The sequence below is a fragment of the Nyctibius grandis genome, chromosome 11 (assembly GCF_013368605.1).
Source record: "Nyctibius grandis isolate bNycGra1 chromosome 11, bNycGra1.pri, whole genome shotgun sequence".
Classification (NCBI taxonomy): domain Eukaryota; kingdom Metazoa; phylum Chordata; class Aves; order Nyctibiiformes; family Nyctibiidae; genus Nyctibius; species Nyctibius grandis.
Genome location: NC_090668.1, coordinates 3,004,529 through 3,028,576, shown reverse-complemented (window position 1 = coordinate 3,028,576; position 24,048 = coordinate 3,004,529). Strand labels below are relative to the sequence as shown.

General features: G+C 48.0%; 1 protein-coding gene and 1 pseudogene across 1 annotated transcript; both read right to left on the bottom strand.

The window, feature by feature from the left end:
• Window positions 1–24,048, bottom strand: part of LOC137668902 (protein FAM118B-like) — a 257,128-nt pseudogene that overhangs the window by 105,550 nt on the left and 127,530 nt on the right.
• Window positions 14,053–20,483, bottom strand: LOC137668997 (creatine kinase B-type-like). The gene is made up of 7 exons (XM_068410845.1): window positions 20,296–20,483; window positions 19,669–19,823; window positions 18,629–18,761; window positions 17,538–17,709; window positions 15,838–15,961; window positions 14,924–15,113; window positions 14,053–14,341 (listed from the first exon to the last, which is right to left on the bottom strand). Exons 1-7 carry the CDS (start codon window positions 20,471–20,473, stop codon window positions 14,163–14,165), a joined length of 1,131 nt encoding a protein of 376 aa, XP_068266946.1. The 5' UTR covers window positions 20,474–20,483; the 3' UTR covers window positions 14,053–14,162.

Sequence of the window (24,048 nt, the reverse complement as noted above, 5' to 3'; positions counted from 1 at the left end):
CTACAGATACGTGTCAACAGATGTCTGTCTCAAACATAGACACACCTTCTCCCACGCACGGTCGATACAGATCATCCACAGACACTATATACTCTATCGCCAGGAAGAGAAGCCTCAGCTGACCTCATCTCACTGAGGCTTTTCTCCTCTCTCTATTCACAAGATACATTATCCACACACACAAAAGTACACAGACACGGGAAGCACACCCCTGTGTTTCACTCCATACACGCACCCTCTACACAGAACACGTACAGAGAACGTACAGCAGAGACATACAATTTGTCAGCTGCGGACGTACCACACAGAACAGACAGACAGGTGAGGGGAAGCTGCGCTTTACGTCTTGATGTTGAATACGAATGCCGATGTCCTTACGGTGAACAGATACTGTCTCTACATGGAACACTGACATTTTCAAGGCCAAGTGAGGAAGGGCCTTTCTCTCTGCATGTGGAGTGTGTGCTGTCCCCACGTGGAGCACAGGTACAGGAATACACATACTTTACATGCAGACATACACAGAGAGAGAAGCAAGGCACGGTTTTTTGTCTGTACAGAGCTCCTGTATTGCCAGTATATAGAATATGTACTACCTGTACGTAGAGTAGGTACACAGAGATGAGGCAGGTCTTCTCTGCTTACAGGAGACGGCCTCTTTCCATACAAGACTATACAAGACCCACACAGTCATACTTTTCTGTCGGTACACACAAGAGATCCTAAAGAGAGGATTTGGTTTATGTCTATAGAATGTATTCAAGGGGAGAGGAAGGCTTTTCAGTCTTTTCTTTAGCACACAGCCTCTGCATATGCGGAATACACGCAGGCAAGGTGATGAGAGGCTTTTCTGTCTGCACAGAGAATATAGGGGCTAAATATAAAACAGGAATGTAGAAAAGCAGCACCTCACCTACCCCTACATGTAACACCTACCATCTCTTTGCAGAGCAAAGACTTGGTGCACGCAGGTGGCTCACTGGGTGCTCAGGTGCTCGATGCTCCAGGAAGGCTGATGAGGCTCAGCAGGCCCTCATCCCCACAACATCAAGCACCAGCCAGGGGGAAGAGCCTGGGCCCTGGCATGATTCTCCTCAGGAAGGCTCAAATAGCAGCAAACACATTCTGCTGCTCAACACCACCGGGCTGGTGCCACAGTCAGGGCTTCAGCTCCTAGGACCCTTCCTTGAGGAGCACAAGGAACAAGGACTGCTGGCCCAGGGACAGGGCTTCCGTGACAGAGCAGGCAAGAGGGTCTCTGCTAGCAGGCTGGCTAAGCCAGCCAGGAAGGCCTGCAGCCATTTACACCAGCACAGGCTTCTCAGGCTCTGCAGGCAGGGTGCAGGGGGCACTGAGGACGTGTCCAGGGGACAGCAGACTTGGAACAACATCATCTCACACCCCATGTGTGAAAGCAGAATGACTGGGCACACATCTCTACCCTCCGCTGGACTCCTTGTCCACAGACAAGGAAACACTGATCAAAGATGCAGAAGTCAAGGGCACGCTTGCCTGCGGCCACCGTTTGGTTGCAGAATTTTAAAACCTGAGGGAAGTGAGCAAACCAGCACAATCACAACGCTGGACTTCAGCGGAGCAGACTGCTGCTTCCTCAAGAGCTTCTAGGCAGGAACCAACAGGAGACTGGCCTGGAGGGCAAAGGGGCCCAGGGCAACTGGTAGAACTTCAAGGACAACAGCCCCCCTCCCCAGACACCACAAGGGTCCATGCCAAAACACAGAGCTGGTCAAGTAGCAGAAGGCCAGCGCTGATGGACAGGAAACTCCTGATCCAGCTCAAACACAGAAAAGGAAGAACATACAAGGTGCAGGCAGAGATGGGACACCCAGGAGAAACAGAGAGACATTGTCCAAGAATGCAGGGATGGATTTTGGAAAGCCACAGCTTAGCTGGAGGCAAACTAGGAAGGCATGAAGGACAACAGGAAGGGCTTCTGGAAGGCTACTGGAAGCAGAAGGAAGGCTAAGGGAAATGCAAGCCACTGCTCAACAGGAAGGCAACCTCCTGCCAAAGGAAGGGGGAAAAGCTAGAGAAGATGCTACGTGGGAGAGGGGTGTGGGGGCAAGGGGGTGGGTGGTGTCTGCCTCACTTCTCACTCCTACTTCTCTCCCTCACTGGAGGAAACAGAGCCAGACTCTTCTTGTGGGGCACACTGGATGGACAAGGGGCAACAGACAAGCTGCAGATTCTGACTCAAGACAAAGCAAGCTGCTCACCACGAGGGTGCCCAAGCACTGGAACAAGTTGCCCAGAGATGATGCCGCTTCTCCCTGGAGTTACCCCAAACGTGACAGGACACAGTGTGGAGCAACATGATCTGACCGGACCCGCTCTGAGCACGAAATCAGACCAGATGGCCTCAGGAAGACCTGCCTGACTGACCCCATTCTACGAATTCCCAGAGATTTCTCATTTCACCCCAGTATTCTCCCTATTCATCACCGACCACCGCTCACATTAAGAGCTCTGCAGAAGCGTTTGCGGAGCTTCTAGGACATCAGGGGACTTGCAGGAGGCAGCAACCCTTACCTTCCATCACTTCTACAGAGCTAAAGCATGGCAAGTCTAGGGCACACTAAAGCCATTTCAGACAGGTAATAGAAACGAAGGCAGAGTTTAAAGGTTAGGTCTTCCCATCTGAAGCCACCTGAGGCCACATGGGGCAAGTAAAACAGTTCTAGAAAGCACAGGGCTGGCAGGCATGGGAGAAGACAAAGGGCAGCTCCTCCTGGGAAAGCTGCCCATGTTCAGCTCAAGTTCCTCCCCCCATCTTTCTCTCCCCCAGGAGGAAGAACCAGCCCCATTCAGCTAAACTTGCTTTCACCCTGCTGTTGAGGGCACCCAGGAACTCAACGAACTGGTCACACTCTTGGGCAGTACCCGGTACAGACACAACACCCTTCCCAGCTAAACAGAAAAGTCTTTGTATATACTTCATAGAAATCTACATACAGATCTCAATGTTTACAGACTTACACAATATCAGTACTTTCATAGAAATAGCATTCATAAAAACATGCCCATTTAAATATAACTGTGGACAGGACTACGCTTCCAGCACAGAGAGCCACATACAGCAAAGGGGAAGCATGTTTACCCAGGACAGCTATCTCAGGACGACTCACGTGCGATATTGCTCTGCGAGGGTCCACAACAACAACTGCAAACCTTGCTACGGCCTCCCCACATGGAACAAATGTTCCTCGCTTGCTTTTCCCATAGGCAAGATGCTACCACAAGCACCAATATGACACTGTATGTACCTATCACAAAGGGGAATCCCTCCACCCTAGCAAGTGAATTCACCTCGGAAGTGTGACGGACAGAGTTTGGATGCCTTAAACAACTTGTTTGACAACTCTGGCTGGAGGAGGGGATGGTTGCTACAGAGGCCTGGAAGTCTGGCAAGTGATAAGGGCCTTGGGAACAAAACAATCCCTTTGTTGTGTCTTAATTGGTGTGATTTAGAACTCTGGCTGGAGGAAGAGGTAAGTCCTGAGGAGGCCAGATGGTATCTTTTCCCTGGGGCCAGCCCACATGTGCAACAACTTTGCAAGGCCTCAACCATGCTTGTGCAGAAGCGGGGTCATACAGCGGACACCACAACTAGGGGGGATCACGACCACCAGACACCCCTTGGGGGACCACCGACTCATTTCAAGAACAATCTAAGACTACAAATGTGCAGGCGTCGCAATTAGCATGAGAAGGGAGCAGAGGGTTTGAACATGTTCGCGTTTATGAACATTCCTACCCGGCCCTTTGTGCCCGTACTGCAACCATACCCAGGCTCCGTTAGTTCCCCAGTGCCAAGGGGGGGCAGCTGCCATGAGCTCTGGTGAAGTGGAAACAGGCAGCACCCAAGGTTCCCAGCCTCCCACTCCAGTGCCCTGCCTCTGAACCGCTGGGACCTCACCCTTCCCCCACCCGCTGGGACACCCGTGTTCCACAGCCCAGAGCACACTCGGTGCCTGCGGTGGCAGCGCCGGCTCCTAACGGCGGGGCCGGGCGCGGGCTGCGCACTCCCAGGCAGGCTGCCCGCCGCCGGCTCCCCGGAGGGAAGCGCCGTTCTCCCCTCCCCGCTCCCTCGGCACACGCTGTCCGCTCCCACGGCCGGCTCCCCGCAAACGCCGCCGCCGCCGCCCCCCTCCCCCTCAGGGCAGCGCCGCTCCCGCCCGCGGCCGGTGCCTTCACCCCCCCACCGCCTCACGCCGGCCGCTGCCGCCGAAGCTTCCCAAAGCCGCGCGTGCGCCCGCCGCCGGGGAGACGGGAGGGGGGCGGAGGGGAGGGGAGGGAGCCCCGGGGGAAGAAGGGGGCGCCGACAGCCGCGGCCAGGGGCGAGAGCAGCCCGGCAGAGCTTCCCACCAGGCAGCGCCCGCCTGCGCCTTGGCAGCGGTGGGGAGAGGGGAGAGAAAGCGGCGCCCAAGGCAGAGCCCGCCGCAGGCACCGGCCGCGGGGGCACAGCCGGGCAGCCCAGCGCAGACAAGCCCTGCCCAGCCCCGACGGCCCCTCGCCTCAGCCCCTGCCAACCCCCCCTGCAGCCAAGCCTGGAGCACGCCCCCGCCCCGCGGTACAGACCTGGTACGGCCCCTCGTGGGGACGGCTCGCTGAGGCGCCTCTGCCCTGACACAGCCTGGCTCCAGCCAGGCCCTGGGCACGGCCTGCGGGCCGGCTCTCCTCGGACGGGCCGGGCCAAGCCGGGCCGGGCCCTGCGTCCCCGCTGCGAGGGCAGCTTCTCCCGCAGGGCCTCTGCCACAGTGGCTGCAGGCGGGGAGCTCAGCAGCCCCAGCTGCGCGCAGGGAGACCCCGGCCTCCCCCTGCCGGGGCAGGGCGAGCACAGGCACCCCTGGGCACCGCCTCTTCCTCTCCCTCCTGCAGCAGAGCGCCACCCATTGGCTGGCGGCCTTGATGACTGTGGGCTGAGCCAATGGCGAACGACCTGGCCCCGTTGCTAGGTGACAGCTTCGGCAGCCCCAGCTGTGCCCGGCCCTGGCCAGCCCTTCGGCAGCACCATGATACAGCACATCTCCAAGGCCACCTGCCAGCAGGCTCCTGCAGCCAGCACTTCTCGGGAGCCGACCCCGCCGAGCACAGGTGAACGCCCGGCTGGCCCTGCTGCTCCTCTGCACCCACGCAACGGCACGCTGGAGCTGCAGCCCCTCAGCATGCGCCTCTGTCGCCTCCCATGAACAGCTTGGTGCTTTCCAGGGCGTGTGTGTATGGAAAGAGTTCCGGCTGTGTAGTCTGGAATGTGTTGTGTTTTGTACCCTGTGCTACGGTATGACGTGTATGGTCTGGAATCCCATGAACTGTGTGGTGGGGTATTCACTGTATTGTAAGTAGTGTTTGTATTGTGGGTATTGTTTGAATTGTGTCGTCTGCTCTGTGTTGTGTTCTGTATTGTATTCTACTTTGTGTTGTATTGTGCATCTGACTGTGCATTCTGTGTATGGCAGGGTACGGTATTTCTTGTACTGGACTGTATTGTATGTATTCTATTGTATGGGTTGTATTGTATTGTACGGTACGGTATAGTAATTATTCGATGGTCTAGTATGTTACAGTATTTAATCTATGGTATCGTAGGATACCAGGATGAGGAGGGTGATGAGGCCTTCTACAGGCAGCTGAGAGCAGTCTCGCAATTACAGGGCCTGGTTGTCGTGGGGGACTTCAACTACCCTGATATTTGCTGGGAGGCCTACTCAGTCAGCCATCCTCAGTCCAGGAGGTTCCTCCAGTGCATTGATGATAACTTTCTGATGCAAATGGTGGATGAGCCAACTAGGAGAGGAGCGCTGCTGGATCTTATCCTCACTAACAAGGAGGGTCTGGTTGAAGAGGTGAAGGTTGAGGGCAGCCTTGGTTGTAGTGACCATGAGATGGTAGAGTTCAGGATCTCATGTGGCAGGAACAGAATAACTAGCAGAATCGCAACCCTGGACTTCAGGAGGGCCAACTTTGGCCTTTTCAAGCAATTGCTCGGGGAAATTCCATGGGACAGGGTACTAGAAGGTAAGGGGGCCCAAGATAGTTGGTTAGCATTCAAGGACTGCTTCTTCCGAGCTCAAGATCAGAGCATCCCAGCAGGTAGGAAGTCAAGGAAGGGTACCAGGAGACCTGCATGGTTAAACAGGGAACTACTGGGCAAACTCAAGTGGAAGAAGAGGGTGTACAGATCATGGAAGGAGGGGCTGGCCACTTGGGAGGAATATAAGTCTGTTGTCAGGGGATGTAGGGAGGCAACTAGGAAAGCTAAGGCCTCCTTGGAATGAAACCTTGCAAGAGAGGTCAAGGACAACAGAAAGGGCTTCTTCAAATACATTGCAGGTAAAGCCAACACTAGAGGCAACGTAGGCCCGCTGATGAATGAGGTGGGGGCCCTGGAGACAGAGGATAAAAAGAAGGCAGAGTTACTGAATGCCTTCTTTGCCTCTGTCTATACTGCTGGAGGCTGTCCTGAGGAGCCCCGGACCCCTGAGGCCCCAGAAGAAGTCAGGATAGAGGAGAAATCTGTCTTGGTAGATGAGGGCTGGGTCCGGGACCAATTAAGCAATCTGGACGTCCATAAATCCATGGGCCCTGATGGGATGCACCCGCGGGTGCTGAGGGAGCTGGCGGAGGTCATTGCTAGGCCACTCTCCATCATCTTTGCTAAGTCGTGGGCAACGGGAGAGGTGCCTGAGGACTGGAGGAAAGCGAATGTCACTCCAGTCTTCAAAAAGGGCAAGAAGGAGGACTCGGGTAACTATAGACCGGTCAGCCTCACCTCCATCCCCGGAAAGGTGATGGAACAACTTGTCCTTGGTGCTGTCTCTAGGCACGTCAAGGATAGGGGGATCATTAGGGGCACTCAGCATGGCTTCACCAAGGGGAAGTCATGCTTAACCAACTTGATAGCCTTTTATGAGGACGTAACCCGGTGGATAGATGATGGTAAAGCTGTGGATGTGGTCTATCTCAATTTCAGTAAAGCGTTTGACACGGTCTCCCCCAGCATCCTCGCAGCTAAACTGAGGAAGTGTGGTCTGGATGATGGGGTAGTGAGGTGGATTGTGAACTGGCTGAAGGAAAGAAGCCAGAGAGTGGTGGTCAATGGGACAGAGTCCAGTTGGAGGCCTGTGTCTAGTGGAGTCCCTCAAGGGTCGGTACTGGGACCAGTTCTATTCAATATATTCATTAATGACTTGGATGAGGGAATAGAGTGCACTGTCAGCAAGTTCGCTGATAACACCAAACTGGGAGGAGTGGCTGACACGCCGGAAGGCTGCGCAGCCATTCAGAGAGACCTGGACAATCTGGAGAGTTGGGCGGGGAGAAATTTAATGAAATATAACAAGGGCAAGTGTAGAGTCCTGCATCTGGACAAGAACAACCCCATGGACCAGTACAAGTTGGGGACAGAGCTGTTGGAGAGCAGCGTAGGGGAAAGGGACCTGGGGGTCCTAGTGGACAGCAGGATGACCATGAGCCAGCAGTGTGCCCTTGTGGCCAAGAAGGCCAATGGCATCCTGGGGTGTATTAGAAGGGGTGTGGTTAGCAGGTCAAGAGAGGTTCTCCTCCCCCTCTACTCTGCCCTGGTGAGGCCGCACCTGGAATATTGTGTCCAGTTCTGGGCCCCTCAGTTCAAGAAGGACAGGGAACTGCTAGAGAGAGTCCAGCGCAGAGCCACGAAGATGATTAAGGGAGTGGAACATCTCCCTTATGAGGAGAGGCTGAGGGAGCTGGGTCTCTTTAGCTTAGAGAAGAGGAGACTGAGGGGTGACTTCATTAATGTTTATAAATATGTAAAGGGCAAGTGTCATGAGGATGGAGCCAGGCTCTTCTCAGTGACATCCTTTGACAGGACAAGGGGCAATGGGTGCAAGCTGGAACACAGGAGGTTCCACATAAATATGAGGAAAAACTTCTTTACGGTGAGGGTGACCGAACACTGGCACAGGCTGCCCAGAGAGGTTGTGGAGTCTCCTTCTCTGGAGACATTCAAAACCCACCTGGATGCGTTGTTGTGTGATATGGTCTAGGCAATCCTGCTGCGGCAGGGGGATTGGACTAGATGATCTTTCGAGGTCCCTTCCAATCCCTAAAGTTCTGTGATTCTGTGATTCTGTGATTCTGTATTTATTCTATTGCATGACTTGCATTGTACGTATCGTATAGCATGGTATGTATTGTGTGGTATCGTGTTTATTGTATTGTTTCTATTGTGTGGTATTTATTGTACTTTTTCTACGAATTGTATGTTCTGTATAGAGGTATGGTATGTGTTTTATGGTATTTTTGTATTGTATTGCGTGTATTGTATTTTGTAGAGTATTGTATGCAGTGTATGGCATCGTATGTATGTTGTGGCATTTTATGTATTCTATTGTACGGTATGGTACATATGGAACATATTATATGTATTTGACTGTGTTTATTGTCTTTTATGTACGTATCATGTGTTCTATGTATTCTCTTTTGTATTTCATGTTGTGTGTGCATTTTATTTAGTATGTATTGTATTTACTATTGTAGGTGTTGTACGTATTCTATGGTATGTGTTGTCGTTTGTATTGTATGTATTGTGGTTTAATGTATGGTATGCTATTTCTTGTATTTCGTATCGTTTTCTCTTTTGTATCGCATGGTATGTTTTGTATTTTGTGTTTGTATTGGCTTTTGTATATTCTAGTATGCGTTGTTTTGTACGTGTTGTATGCATTGTACTGCATGTATTAAGTATATTGTGTGTCCTGTCTGTATTGGATGGTATGGTCTTTATTGTATTCTGGGGAATTTCTTGTATCTATTATATTGGTTTGTATTTTTTTTAATATCTTATTATGTATTCTATTTATTATTGTATTGTGTACTCTGTATTCTATGGTATGGCATTTAATGTATTGTTTGTATTGCATATAGCGTAGATATTGTATCATTTTATTGTATGCATTGTATTTGTCGTATGCTACTGGAATTTACATTTAATATCACATTTCATGGTTTGTATTTTATGTTGTATTTCTGTATTGTATTATATTTTGTATTGGATGTGTTGTATTTTGTGAAATATTTCTATTGTATGTATTGTGTTGTATGGCAATGTATGGTTTGTAATGTGTGTTTTGTACTGTATTTTGTATTGGGTTTCATGTATTGTATTGCATTGTGTTGTATCATGTATATATGCTACGTATAGAGTTGTTCACATGCATGTAGTGTATGGTATGGTGTTTCTCGTATTTGATGTATTGTGTTGTATTTTGCTGTATGATACTGTGTTGTATTACACGTGCTGGTTTTTGCATTGTGTGATATGGTTTGTGTTGTATTTTGTTTGGTATTGTATTTTGTAGTGTGTTGTAAGTAGTATACTGTATGGTATACATTGTATTGTAGGTACGGTAGGGCAGTGTATGGTATTGCATTGTATTGTATTGTGTGGTATTTTATTGTATGGGACGTGGGGCATTGCATGGTACCGTATGGTATCGTGTGGTGTTGCATGGCATCGTTTGGTCTGTATTGTTTGTGTTCTCTTGTGTGTGTTCTAGTGTCTGTGTTGCATTGCATTGTACGGTCTGGCATGTACTGTATTGTTATGTATTTTTGAAATTGTATTCGATGTATTTCTTTTTGTGTTGTATTATATTGTAGGTGTTGTGTTATACTGTATTGTCTGTCGTGTAATGTATTTGGTGTTGTAGTGTGCTTTGTATTGTGTTGCATTATATTGTGTGATTGTAATGTATTATATTGTATGTATTTGCCTGTAAGTATTGTAATATATTTTCTATGGTAAAAGAATTTTGTGATTTTGTAAAGTAATGTGTTTTGTATAGTAGTGTAGTTTGTGTTGTACGGTGTGGAATGTAGGGTGTGATACGTCTTGTGTTTGCTCTTGTATTTTCTACTGCTTTGCACGTATTCATTGTCTATATTGCATATATTGTATTTTTTATTGTAGATTGTATTGCATTGTGTTGTATGTATTGTATGTGTTGTGTTTTATTGAATACTATGGTATTTATTGTATGGTATGGTATGGTATGGTATGGTATGGTATGGTATGGTATGGTATGGTATGGTACGGTATGTATTCTCTTCTGGTCTGTATCGCACGTACCGTATTGTTTGTATCAACTGTATTGTATTGTTTGTATCTCTTCTTTTTTGTATTCTATTTTCTATTGTATTGTGTCTATTGTATTGTACTGTATTTTATGTAATGTATGTAGAGTGTGGTATTCATTGCATGTGTTGTGTTCTGTGTATTGTATTTATTCTCTTGTATGTTTTCTAATATACTGTATTTTGAATTGTATTATGTGTGTTCCACTGTAGTTGTTGTATTCTGTTTTCTTGTAAGCGCTGTGTTGCATTGCATGGTGTGGTATTTTATGTATTGTATTTTCTATCGTATCGTATTGTATCGTATCGTATTCTTTCAACAAGAAAACAACTCATCACATTTCTCTGCTTTCCTATTTAACCCTTCTGTTTCATTCCAGCTGCTCTGGGAAAGGATGGTACACAATTTCTGCTATATTTAATAGTATCAATATGGTGGGGTATGCATGACTGGTACTGAATTTAATTTTCATATTTGTAACATTCTCCACAGCAAAACAGTGGATTACAAAAAGCACAAATTTCTTACGGAGGAATCAACTCAAAATGTCCCAAAAGATGGCAGTTTTTAGTGATAATGTGTACTGACATTACAAGCAAAATATGCTCTGATAAAAAAAAAAAAAGGTTTTTGGAAAAAAAAAAAAAGATGATACTGAGCACATGGAAGGAAGAGCTTCTTTAGGCACTCAACAAACACTGAGAGACACTTTTGTGAACCAAATTCAATCTTGCAATATAAGCACCTGTTGGTTGATGATTTACAGCAAATACACGAGAATATGGATCATGTGAACTTAGAAATTCTTTTATGACTAAGCTCCATTTGCCCTATTGCAAAACAAGAGGGACGGGCCCATGAGCACCATCTGCAAACCCAGAATGTGAGATCACATTTGGAGTGTTGTACCTGATTTTGGGCTCCATGGTACAAGGGAACATGACACTGACAAACTGAAGTGAGTCCCACAAAGGGCCACCTGGATGATTAAGGGGCTGAGGCACCTGACATGTGAGGAGAGGCTGGCAGAAAGCTGGGTTTGTTCAGCTGGGAGAAGAGAAGCTAATGGGGAAATCTCATTGCAGCCTTCAGCTCTGTAATGGGAGAAAACAGAGAAGATGGAATGAGACTCTCCTTGAAGGTGCATGGTGGTAAGAGGAGAGGCAATGGACACAACTGCAACAAGGGAAATTCTGGTTAAACACTCAGAAGCTTTTCCCCATGAGCGTGACCAAACGCTGGAAGAGGGGCCCAGGGATTCTCCGTCCCTGCAGATACCCATAGTGGGAATGGTTACAGCCCACCTAACTGGACCTGGTCTGACTGAGGTGTTTGAAGCAGATGACCTCCAGATGTCCCTTTCAACCTGTTTGATTCTGTGATTCTGTGACCACCTTAATGGAATTTAAAAAAAATCCTAGTTATTTTGATCCTTACATTACTTGCTTTATTGATTTACTTAGTGTTTTCCCAATACCCATGTTTTTGTATCCTCATAGTCTGGTTTTGCTTTGGTTATATGTATTTAGATGTGTTCTAATGCAGGTTCACTGGAGGATAAGCTTGTAAATGATCTATGAATGATTGCTTGCATATTCCTATTTCTTAGCGCTTCTTGTGCTCAGAAAAATCCAGTAAATGTTATAATTCTTTCTGAAAAATTTCTGTCATAATTTAGTTTCTTCTTCAGCTCGACAGATAACGATTTCTGCAATTAATTTGATACACCTCATTCAAAAATATTTGAGCTTTGTTTCTACTGTCTATGATTTGATGGTCAGCAGTGAGGTGCTGAGTATTCTGTACAACATGTTCAAGATACAAACTTGTTGATGAGGAAAATGACAAACTATTGCAGTGATCTCTAATAGGATGAATGTGAACTGGGAGATGCAGAGCTGAATGGGGACGGATGCCTTTTAGAAAGATTGGGATTTACTGTTCCACTCGCAAAGGTTAAGATTTCAGGTCCTAATGTATCAGCACTGCAGCCATCTGGAAGGAGTAGTAAACGTAGGGTGTTATGAGTGAGTGTCTGTGAAATTTAAGGACCGTGGAGGGCTGTCTTGACCTGTCATCCATTTTCTTACTTCATCTTTCCCTGTCCATGACTATAACCTTTCTGTTGTGCAAATACTGTCCAGTTCTTTGGAAAGCAGCTCATTGTGTTGTGTTTGTAATTAGTCTGTCAGGCAAAGGCTAATCACCATCCTCTCCTTGGAAAGCCTGCTGAGGAGTGCTAGAGATAATAATGAATTGAAAATGGTATATGAGAACAATTCTTCTGGGCTCAGGAATCGGACCAAAGTAATTGAAAATAGATTTTTGTGAGAAAATGAACTAGCAGCTCAAATGATAAAAATCATAATGAAGGGGTGCCTGTGGGGGGTTGCATTTGCTTTTGGCCTGTGAAAGTTCTTGTGATGGAAATAAATCAAAGTAGCATTCATCCAAACCCATGACATTTTAAGTAAAACAGATCTACTGCTCAATTGACGACAGGATACTGGGCTATTTAACCATCTTCTGATGGTGTGTAAGAAACATTTTGGATAGTACATCTCCCAGCTGTGTTTAGACGTACACGGGTTTATGCATTGGAGGTATACTCCCTTGCTAATTCTTCAGTGGAAAACCATAGCTATGTTTTTGATTTAGCACCTACCTGTGAGGTAAAGACCTGTAGAGAGAGGTCTCCATTTCATCCTTGTCCTGCAGAGCACACCAGTGTATGTCTAGAAGAAGAAGAGGAAATGAGGGTGAGAGGCCAGAGGACCCCACCTCCAGGAAAACATAAAATCATCTAAATGGCTCTCTATTATTATGTTCTTGGTTGTGAAAGGATGACTTTTCCTCCACCATTGTGGATTATGGGTTATTGGTGAACACAGCACTGTACAGAGCGTTATCTGATTTAGCTGGGAACGTTACCTGCACGTCCAGGGTGATTCACATGCTCTCTGCTATGCCCGTACCCCTCCCATGCCAGGTGGCCTGGGCTTGTTGCAAGCAGAAGATGAGGCGATATTCTCCTCCTTTGCTCTTCCTTGTCTCCTGACTACATCCCCCGTATCACCGGGGCACGCAGGGCTCTCCACATCACTTCAATCCTAAACATGAGACAGAAGTAGGAGTCAGAACCATGCTATTTGGGGTTTAGATAATGATTCCGCTGCTTGTGAGTCCACATTCTGGTTTCTCCTACAGCCTTACAAAACCCACATGAAGAGGTTGGTCGGCCTTGAGCTGCCTTTCCTCCAAGCAGGCTCCCCTGAGGGAAGGCACACAGAGCTTTCTGGAAGCTGCCTGCCCGGGCACCGGAGGTGAGGCCCAGGTCCACCAACAGCAAAGGCAGAGCCATTCCCTGGGGAAGGGGCTTCACCCCCGCTGGCAGCGGCCCTCAAGCCTCCCCAAACACACGCCTTGATGGGTGACAACCATGAACTCCATGACAACCATGAAACTTGGGTTTGCTGGTAACCCTCATGGCCCTTCACAGCAACCCACCACCCACTGGGACACCTCAAGTTTCACCAAGAGGCACGGCAAGCCCCAAGCCAGCTGGGACGGTCGCCCCTCGCCGAGGGGTGCCCAGAGGGCTGCTGAGGGCGGTCGGTGACCGTCCCCCCTCCTCAGGGACCCAGCAAGGAGCGCTGAGAGAACGGGAGGTCGGGTCCGGCAGCGGCAGGGCGGAAGGCTGAGGGGACGAGCGGCTTGATCGGGTTGCAGGCGGCGCGGGGCTGAGGGGCCGGGCGACGGGAGCGGGGGCTGACCGTGGCGGGCACGGGCGGCGGCGACTCCCCGGCTGCCCGCGGGGCTGGTGGGGCGGAGGCGGCGGGAGGCTAAATAATGAAATAGTTTATTTCATTTTCAGCAACATCTCAACCATCAAAAAAATAAACTCCAGCACAGATGGATGGAAGACTTCTCTACAGTGTAACTAAGTGGGCTCTGACTCCAGGGGTCTGAGTTGCAGTGACATTTTATTATTCATCCAATAAGTTAGGAAGCATGAGAAAGAAGTGCTTTATTTCTGAGCTGGTATGAGGTCATCAATGGACTGGCCTTTCTCAAGGAGTTTTTCCATTTTAATGAGGAGCTTCACACCATCCACCACCATCTGCACCAGCTCCACCTCAGAGAAGCCAAGACGATCAGCATTGGAGACATCAAACACCCCTCCGACAGCAGCTGTGTCCACACCACCTGGAGCAAGAGATTTACTTAGTACACTGACCACTGCTAGCACAGGGAAGTCTGCCTTTCTTCCCTCACTAGCCTGCAGTGGGAACACAGCAAGACACCTCTCTAGAAGTTGCCACTGCCGCCTCCTATGTGCAGGGAGATGAAGCTGCACGTGACTGCCAACGTGAGCCACTGAGCACGCCATTAGGCCAGCTCTTTATTCTTGTAAGCCAAGAACAATCTAACCTGTGCTCAGAAGTACCTGCTGTAGCTATTTCCTAGCCAGAAGTTAAATCAAGATTCCGACCCCTTCTTACAACAGCAACAGCTTCCATCAGGTCCACCTTACCTGGTGCTCAGAATACCAGATAGGACACACCTAGATAACCAGATACAGTAAGGTCGAAGAAGAGCACTGGCACCTCCAACCCCTCAGGCTATGATTTTAAGGCTCGGATCTCTCCATGGGCTTACAAGAGTCCCTTTTGGATGGTCTGACAGGCACTGCCAGTGTGAACCAAGACACAGCTCTGGCTGTAGCCAGGCTTTTGCTGGTGTCTTAGGGCAGCCTGACTAGGACATCACTGTATCACCACCTCTCACCTGTGCCTCGTTTCTGCAGCCGAAGCCTCTTAAGGATTTCTCCGAACTTCTCATGTTTCCCAAGGTTTGGTAGCTTGATGTGCACACCAGCACGAAGCCCTGTTCCAAGGTTAGATGGGCAGGTCAGGATGTAGCCCAAGTGTGGATTCCACATGAACTCGTACTTTTTGGACTTGAAGAGAGTTTCTATCTATAAATAGAGAGAATGGATGTTTAGAGATTGTTCTCTGCCCAAAGGATGTAGGTCATCCATTAGTGCTCATTTACAGCTTCAGTTACATAGCAACAGCCACAACAGTCTGAACAGCTATTTGAGTCAGTCCCGTAACCTCCCTCCATATGGGAAAAAGGGTCACCAACAAGGGGCTTTTAAGGCCTTACTCTTGCTCCTAGCAGTGAGACAGGCTAAGTTTAAGCTACGCTATGAAATCTGAAGTCGCTATCTGTTGGGAAGCTTGATTTAGTACGTGTCAAGCTGGCATGTCTGTTAGGATTAGCGGAGGGGATGGTAAGGCTCAAGTTCATATCAAGACTAGAAGCTGAGAAAAGCCTTCAGCTTAGAAACTTCAGTCCAGCTTTGCTCGTCCACATTCAAGCAGTTTCTCCTCCCACCCAGGGTGTCTCAATGTTTGATTTATAGAGCCAGGTAGTAATCCTTTAAGTACGGTTTAGACAGCTGGATAAGGGTACCACATCAGAGGACACATTCTAGATTTCATAGCCACTATGCTTTGCCAATATAGGTGGTTCAGAGCCCTCACAGCTCTGGACCTCATCAGGGTGTTCCCAGAGACCCAAGCTATGAAGCACCACCGTGCAGGACTCAGGAGGGGGCTTGAAAGAGTTTGCATTCTCAGCTCTAACCGGAGAAACATGTACCATTTGAACCTACAGCTCAGGCAATATTGATTTACCTGTGTTAGCCCAGTACAGAAGCGGGTAAATACTTCCTTCATGTTGCCACCTTTCTGCATGGAAATAACTCTAAGGTGATCCTCCTCATTGATCCAAACAAGGAAAGTCTTGTTATCATTGTGCCTAGGAGACAACGCAAATAACTTGTTGTCTGTCCCACTTGACATTTTCAAGATAATTGTAATAGCACCAAATTACTCGTCATTGTAGCTTTTATTTTGAGAGGCTCATTTAGTTGCTTCTTCAAAGAAATTAATCTTACCTCTTTTGCCCGTGCAGGACCTAACAGAATTAAGCCAGTAGTTTTTACCCTGCACTTTTCAAGGGGTAGTTTGAATTGGCATATATCAAAACAGGTCAGAATGAGTAATAACATGACATTAGCCAGTCTTACAGTATTAAACCCTAAAATCCAGTCACCCTGAGTTTACAAATTTAATGGATTTCATCTGTTCAGCACAGTTTGCAGGAGGGTGATCAGTACAGACTTTGGTGCAGCCCTGTACAGCTATGTTCATAATGACACCGTGTTGACAATGTATAACAAAGCCTTTTATCAGAATTTTGTCAGATTCTGTTAAACTGCACTTTGTACCTTATTAGAGAACTAGGTTGAGTTTTCACTATTTCTTTTAGATCAGGGCTCTTCAGAGATGCTACAAAAACCCGAGCTGAATGTAGTGGCATATCCATGTATGTTTGGCAAATACCAAAGGGCCCCTCTTGTCCTAGCTTGCAGCTGGCAGCAAGTACTAACGTCAGTTTTTATCATGCTGATAATTTTTCAGCTTGCTTAGGATCAAAAACTAACTAGTACCTGAGGAAAGTTATTTATGCAGACAACACTGAGACTTTACACTTTAAGCTGGTAGATTAGTCATGCCCAGATGACAGCGCTATCTAGTGCTGGCAATCTGCAGGTAGATGACGCAATCCTAAAGGTGACCTACAGAAACAAAGCATGCTTCCTCTGGGTTGTACCAAAGCAGCTACAGTAATAAGATTGGAGTATTCCAGCTGATAAAAACCTAGCCCTTGGCTTACAAGGGAGCAAGTTAATTATGCTGCAGAAGCTCCCGAGATGCAGAGTTTTATGTAGGTGACCTACATCTGACAAGCAGGATCCTTCTTTTCCACACCTCTGCATCAGTCAACTCACGTCACCAAGTCTCTGGGGGCAGGGGGGGACATCTTATCACTAGTATGGGTAAAGCCATACTAGTCCAGCAACCGTGAATTTCTGCAAACAGAAGTGATCAGACTACAAGGGAGCAACTATGCATTCAGTATCAGGTCTGAGCTAAGCCAACACTACGGTTTGTTACCACAAGTTACTCTAAGCTCCTGGGACAAGAGCTGAATGTAGTGGCACATCTACTCCTTTAGAAGTGATCTACTTGCATAAGCTGATTCAATTATTGGTTGGTGCTTCACTAACCTGTGCTGGATGGGTAGACGCTGGTTACAGGCTACCCAAGCTGGCTTGTTCCTAGCAGCCTGGTGTAGTGCATGGTAACACTTGTTCAAATTCTGCTGGTTTAGATGCAACTTCCCCAGAGAAGACTACACAAGTTTTTCATTAGATTCCATATTACGAGTTCAGAAGCTGCCATTTTGCCCAACAGTATGAGCCACAACCAAAACTGCGAGATTTTTTTGCAGGGACTTTGTACGACTCCTCCCTTCCAGGCATACTCACCAGATACCCCTGGCATCAGGCCAATCTCGTGCCATCCCAGACGCCAACAGAAGAGGAGAAACTGGCTTGTCAAACAAGAAGTGATCATCAATCAGCTGCTGCTGCTCTGCATCAGTCATGTTCCTCAGAGCATAGTACTTCCCCTTGAGATCACCCTTCAGGCTCCCCAGAGCTGAAAGAGAGAGTCACCTTTAGGATGGGACCAAAGCTGCTAGACATTCCCGGTACTTTAGAGACCACACACAAAGTATGCCAATGTCTGATCTGCTGGGTTTGGTTCCTCCCTTGCTTTCATCTGCAATGGCAATACCTTTGCAGCATTACAGAACTTAAGGCAGTATCAGATGATTTCTCTGCACCTTCCAGGCTTATACAAGTAGCCTTTGTTCCCTCACATGACGTATAGAATCATTACTGCTGTTTAACTGTAGAATCGGAGCACTTTCTTCCAAGGAGAATCATGGTCATGAATACAACAAACAGTATTATTCTAGTCAAGGATGTTACCCTGCCCTTGAGAGGTTTTGGAACAACTACACACTCAGTCGCCAGAATTGCACCTTGAGTGTGTATCCTTTCCTCTCACTTAATGGAGTTGGGAGGCAAGAGAAAGAAAAACATGCAGCTGAGTTCCACTGAAAACTAGGGCTTACTCTAGTGAACCACACATTTGGAGCAAGACTACACCCCTAAGCAAGATGAACCCTAATGAAAGTCAATTAAAAGCAGCCACAAAATGCTGCAACCATGACTCAAGCCCTGAAGTTGCTACATACCTGTTACTAACATTTCAGGTTTGAGCCATGATGAACCAACCTCTTTCCACACACACATAGAAAGAAGCTTTCAAGATCAGCAAAGGTCAACTTAATGCAGTGTGGCTTTCCCTCTGACATGTGCTCTTGCTCTCAGCTAAAACTGCAGTGCTGATGCAGCTGTAATGTAATGAGCCTTTTTTGGAAGGATCCACGTTCAGACTAAGTCTTGAAGGAGGCTGCTTTTGCCAACTGCCTCCATTTTCAAACTGCAAAGAACACCTCTCGCGCAAAGGACATCAGTAGTTTCCCCGGCGCACCCAGCTCTCCCTTTACCTTCAACAGAGAGCTTTTCGATAGCCCGCCTCTCTCCTCGACTACAGTGCGGGGGAAGACAGAATCCACGGATGCTTCTACCAGTTCTGACACGGGAACTTAGCACGTAATTGGGATCCAGGTCATCACCTCCCTACAAGATTAGGAAACCAGTGAGTACAACGTACTACATAAATAACATAGCTCCCATGCATTTAAGTGTGCACCTTGTACTTGAGATATTGACTACTTGGCCTGTAAGCCAGTGTCTAACTTCAGGACTATTTTCTTCAGCATTAGCTAAAGTATCTGTGTAACAGAACTCTTCTTTTGAGGCTAAGGCTACGGCTACTAAGTAGTGCTAGAAGATTGGGATACCACCAGCTCATCAGTTTTATGTCCATTTCAGACTACTGTCTGGACTTCTGTTACCCTTCAAATCTACAATCCAGAGGTATCAACACGAGGCAAACCCTTGCTGTTTAGGCAGGTGTTTACTCTTGCAAATGAGAATTATTCACTACTGTCATCCAAAGTATCTTAATTTATTTTCCAGATGACTTACGGCTAGCCAATCAACATGACATTAGGAATTCCTAAAGTAACATTTGAAATCCATAAAATGGGCAGAAATCCTTACTCGTAGCCATAACAATGTCTATTCTATAGTATGAGACCACCAGGTGATACTTAAGATCCAAGATCAGACAGTAGAAAGTGTTAAGTTCTATGACAGTCCTTGACTCCTAGGACATCATTGTTTAGCTTGACTATTATAGCCCACCGTTCATGGAAATACACGGTGAACGTGTTCGGCATGACCTACGTTGCAGCAGCACATGAATCGAGCTCCGGCTGCATGCCAGCTGCCTGGTTCTACCCAGCCCCTGACATCCTATGGCAACAAGCTCTTAAGTCTGATTGCACTGGACACACAGCCTGGGGGTCCGTGCTGGGTGAAAGCAAGGGGGCAGAGCCTGAGCAATCAGTTTAGGCAGCTGCCAGCAATCTTACCCATTTCTCAGACCAGCATGCATCAGTAATTGATTAAAAGTTTATACCTGCAGGTTATCAGCATTCAGGTCAGTCTTGTGCTCATCAGTTGGTTTGTAGCCACCATGCCTGTCTTCAATAACTGGATCAAAGAGCTCCTTAAACACTTCATAGCTTTCTTCATCACCAGCTACGCATCCTACTGTCATTATGAAGGGATGGCCTGGAGTGGTAATAAAGTCAGAAGAGCTAAGTTTGGGTGACGTTTGGCTGTACTCCAGCGTAGCACTAACCAGGCAAGTTCTTTAGTGGTACGTCTAGTCACTTAGAAATGCATAAAAACCATTTGGAGAGACCCTACATTTTACACTTCATCCAGTTAGTCAAATGCAGTGCTACGGAAACCCATAGCTATTGCCATTAAACCACTCATTTGTCAAGCTTGGTTTAGGACAAATTTGCACAGCACATCCGATTTCACTAGCAAGTTTAGACCACCGGCTAGAACCGTACATCTAAACAGCCATGCTTTGCTGTAAGCAAGCATGCTTTGCTTTTTGTTTGTTCTGCTACAGAGTTGCATTTCTGTAGTCTGCTCATAAATACCACCTCCACGAGATTAGTTTTAAGTCACCATATTCAAAAGCACCAGTTACTTCAGCTGGCTCACACAGAATATTCTCAACGCATTTTACCAGGATTATCAACCCCAGTCTGAATGACATCATCCAGGGTGAAGCCACTGGGCGTGACTCTGTCTCTCAGTTTCTTGTATAAATCCAGGGTTAGAACTTTGGCCATGTGGTTGTTGTGGGTGCTCAGGTCCGGGTACTCCTCATCAGGAGGCAGTCTCTGATTATTTAGTTGGGCCATTTTGATATTGCTAGAGTAAAAATAAATACTGTAATGTTAACATGTAAACACATCTGCTCCCCCTTTTTTCATAGAAGTGCTAGAGAACATCACATAACCAGTTTGGAATAGGAATAGACCAGAACAGCCAGGTAAGCTGGCATTTCCCCCCCCCCCCCTTTGTGTTATAATTAGAATGCATTTGGTTTGTTTTTTTTGTTTTTTTTTTGTTTTTTTTCCAGATTGAGAGTATTTAGCTAGGACGTGCCCCGTCCTTCAACATCCCAGCGCAAGGGCTGGGGCTCTCCCCACTCCTCCCAGACACCGCCCGGGTGAAGGGACGCGCCCAAGGTCGCACAGAGCGGCCGTGGCAGCACCGGGCAGACCCCGCCGGCGGCTCTGGGGCGGGGGGAGCAGCCGGGCCGCCGCAGGGCTCGGGGGGGGCTCGGCCCCGCTGGGACCCTGGACCGGGTGGCAGGTGAGCGGGGCGGCACCGCGATGCCCTGGGCGGGCAGTCGCACCTCCTCCCGCCGCTGCTGAGCGGGGAGCGCAGCTGTGCCCAGGCCTGAGGAGGGATACCCCTGGCCCCTCCGAGCCCACGGAGCCCCGGCTGCTCCCTGCCTTGGGAGCGGAGGGGTGGGAAGCATCCAGCAAGCTATTATACAACAGACGGCTCCCTGGGGGGACCTGGCTTGGGCGAGCATATGTAGCTACCCTGCTAAATACCGGGTTAATCTGTCTGGTTTTAGAGCGGGGCCCGCTCCAGCTGGGGGCAAGCTCGGTAAGCACCTGCACCGCATCCCCCGCCCGGCTGCCGCTGCCCCTGTCCCGCGCTGCCCCCCGCCGCACCCGCAGCCCCGCTCCCCCTCCTCGGCAGGACCGGCTCCGCCCCGCATAGTTGGGGGGGAAGAATTAATTAAAAAAAAAAACAAAAACAAAAAACCCCACACAACTTATTTTAAAGCTGCGGGACGGCTCGGCTGCCCCGGGACTTACCGAGGGCTCCGCAGCTAACGCGAGGATGTCCGCTCTGCTCCGCTCCGCGCTGCTGCCCTAGCAGGAGTGGTGCCCCCGCACCGCCGCCGCGCCTCTATTACATAGAGCGCGACCCGCAGCCCCATTGGCCGCTATTTATAGCCCATTCATTCCATTGGACGAGGGGCAGGAGGGCGGGGCGAGCGCCCCGTCGCTAGGAGGGCCCGGGCTTGCCGCCATTTTGCTCGGCCAGGGGGAGGCAGGGCAGCGTGGTGGCGTCGTTAAACACGTACATGTGTGTGTAAATCCATTGCCACGTTCCCTCGGCCAAGGCGTGTCTGCAGGTGGCGGTGCCGTTGCACACCGACAGGGGCACGTGGCCTGTCGCCATGGAGGCTTCACACCTTGGCTGAGGATTCAGTAACAGGTGTAATAATCCACCAGTCCAAAAATAAAGGCTTTGTAGCGCCAGGAGCGGCATGCCCGGAGTGGAGTGAGCGATTAACTGCCCCCGAGTTGGCTTGGCAGAACCGCTGGTAGGGCTGTGGGTCTGGCACTCGGCGCCCGGCAGCTGAGAGCGCTGGCCTTGTTCTGCAGGGGAAGGCCCTGCCACTCGCCCCGCACCTTGCCTCCAGCACCTGCAAAGCTGTGGGCTGGTTTTACAGCTTAACTTGAGAGGAAGTAGGGTGGTTGTGTAAAGCACAGCCGAGCCTCCTGCTCCTGTCATGTGCCAAAAAAAAAAAAAAAGCCTAAAGCTTTATTGGAGGGTGGCTGATTGCCCACTGAAGGCAGAAGCAGGAAGGCTGGGATTTGACCCATCTAAAGCTCACGTGAAATTCATGGAAACAGTGACTTCCACTGGTGTCTTTGTAGGAATGAGCAGGGTTTGTCCCAAAGCTAAGATACAGCTCAGAATCCCATTGTTTGCAGAATCCCATTGTTTGAGAATCCCATTGTTTGCAGAGGGCTGAAGCACCTCTCCTATGAAGACAGGCTGAGAGAGTTGGGGCTGTTCAGCCTGGAGAAGAGAAGGCTCTGGGGAGACCTTACAGCAGCCTTCCAGTACCTGAAGGGGGCCTACAGGAAAGCTGGAGAGGGACTTTTTACAAGGGCATGTAGTGATAGGATGAGGAGTAATGGTTTAAAACTGGAAAAGGGGAGATTTAGCTTAGATATTAGGAAGAAATTCTTTACTGTGAGGGTGGTGAGACACTGGAACAGGTTGCCCAGAGAAGCTGTGGCTGCCCCCTCCCTGGCAGTGTTCAAGGCCAGGTTGGATGAGGCTTTGAGCAACCTGGTCTAGTGGAAAGGTGTCCCTGCCCATGGCAGGGGGGTTGGAACTGGATGATCTTTACGATCCCTCCCTATCCAAACCATGCTTTGATTCTATGATTCTATGAAATAAACATATTAACAACATGAATGACTATCTTGATCTGACTTTCACCTTTACATAATGGTTTCTTTATCTTTCTCTGACATGTATTTCTCACAACAGAACCCACATTTATCCTCCTGTCCAAACAGAGAGTGTACTTACCCATGTGCATGCGGATCTGAGTCGCAGAGTTCCTTTCTTTGACATGAGCTGTGAGTGTCAGGAGACATCAGCAGAAACTCTTTCCCCACCACAATTCTTTCAGCACCACAACCAGTACCCTCACCCAACAACGAGAAGCATATGCACTTTACAGAACTGCTTAGGATTTGAAAAAATATATATACACCTAGAGGAAATCATTACCAAATAAAAAAAGCATAGACTGCTTCAAATAAAAACACGTTGTGTTTGGCTGCTGTCCAGATTTCCGAGTTATTCCAGGTCTGACAGACTGAGATGCTGAGCACACAGATCTCCAGTAGAAGCCGAGGGACCTTGGCAAGTCTGGTCTCTTATCTCCCAGATCAAAGAACAAATCCTCTCTCTAGGTCGCCTCTGCCTTTTTAACCTCACAAAATCTTCCCCTACGTTTTACTAGTTTCACACAACACTCATGCTTCAGAATAGTGTAAATTGCAAAGAATGCCATCACTAAGCAAGTATTGAATGTATTAAATATAAGTGTCAAATCATACAGACAGTCCTCAGAATAAATGTAATATTGCTGGATGACCTCAGTTGCAAACATAGTTCTGATTGTGGATGTTTTTTATGTAAAACACCCAGGTTTTATTTTTAATTTAGAACAATAGAAATAAAACTAAGAGCATTTTCTTACATTACACCATATTTTGGTGGTGTTTTTCTTCACAAAAAAAAGCACATCAGGGTAGCTACTGAAGGCTCCTCCTGTCTCATTCCATAATCTATTGCCACACAAACAGAGAAGCAATCAACCTGTTCTGTACTGCTACAATTGTTCTGTAGATTTGTGGAGTTAAGGTCACCTCAAGAACCAAAATCCAAGGATCCATTTCTATTCATTGGATACGCTCTTTCCCTCACAGTCCTGCAGAACAGGGAATGCCAGTCACTGTTATAAGCTGGTAGTAGTCTCAATGGGCCATTCATTATAGCACTTGCGACACAAACAGACATCTCTTCTTCACAAAACTTTTGTTTGAAAAGAAGACATGGAAAGAGAGTCACGGGTGCAGAACAACAAAAATATACCCAGTTT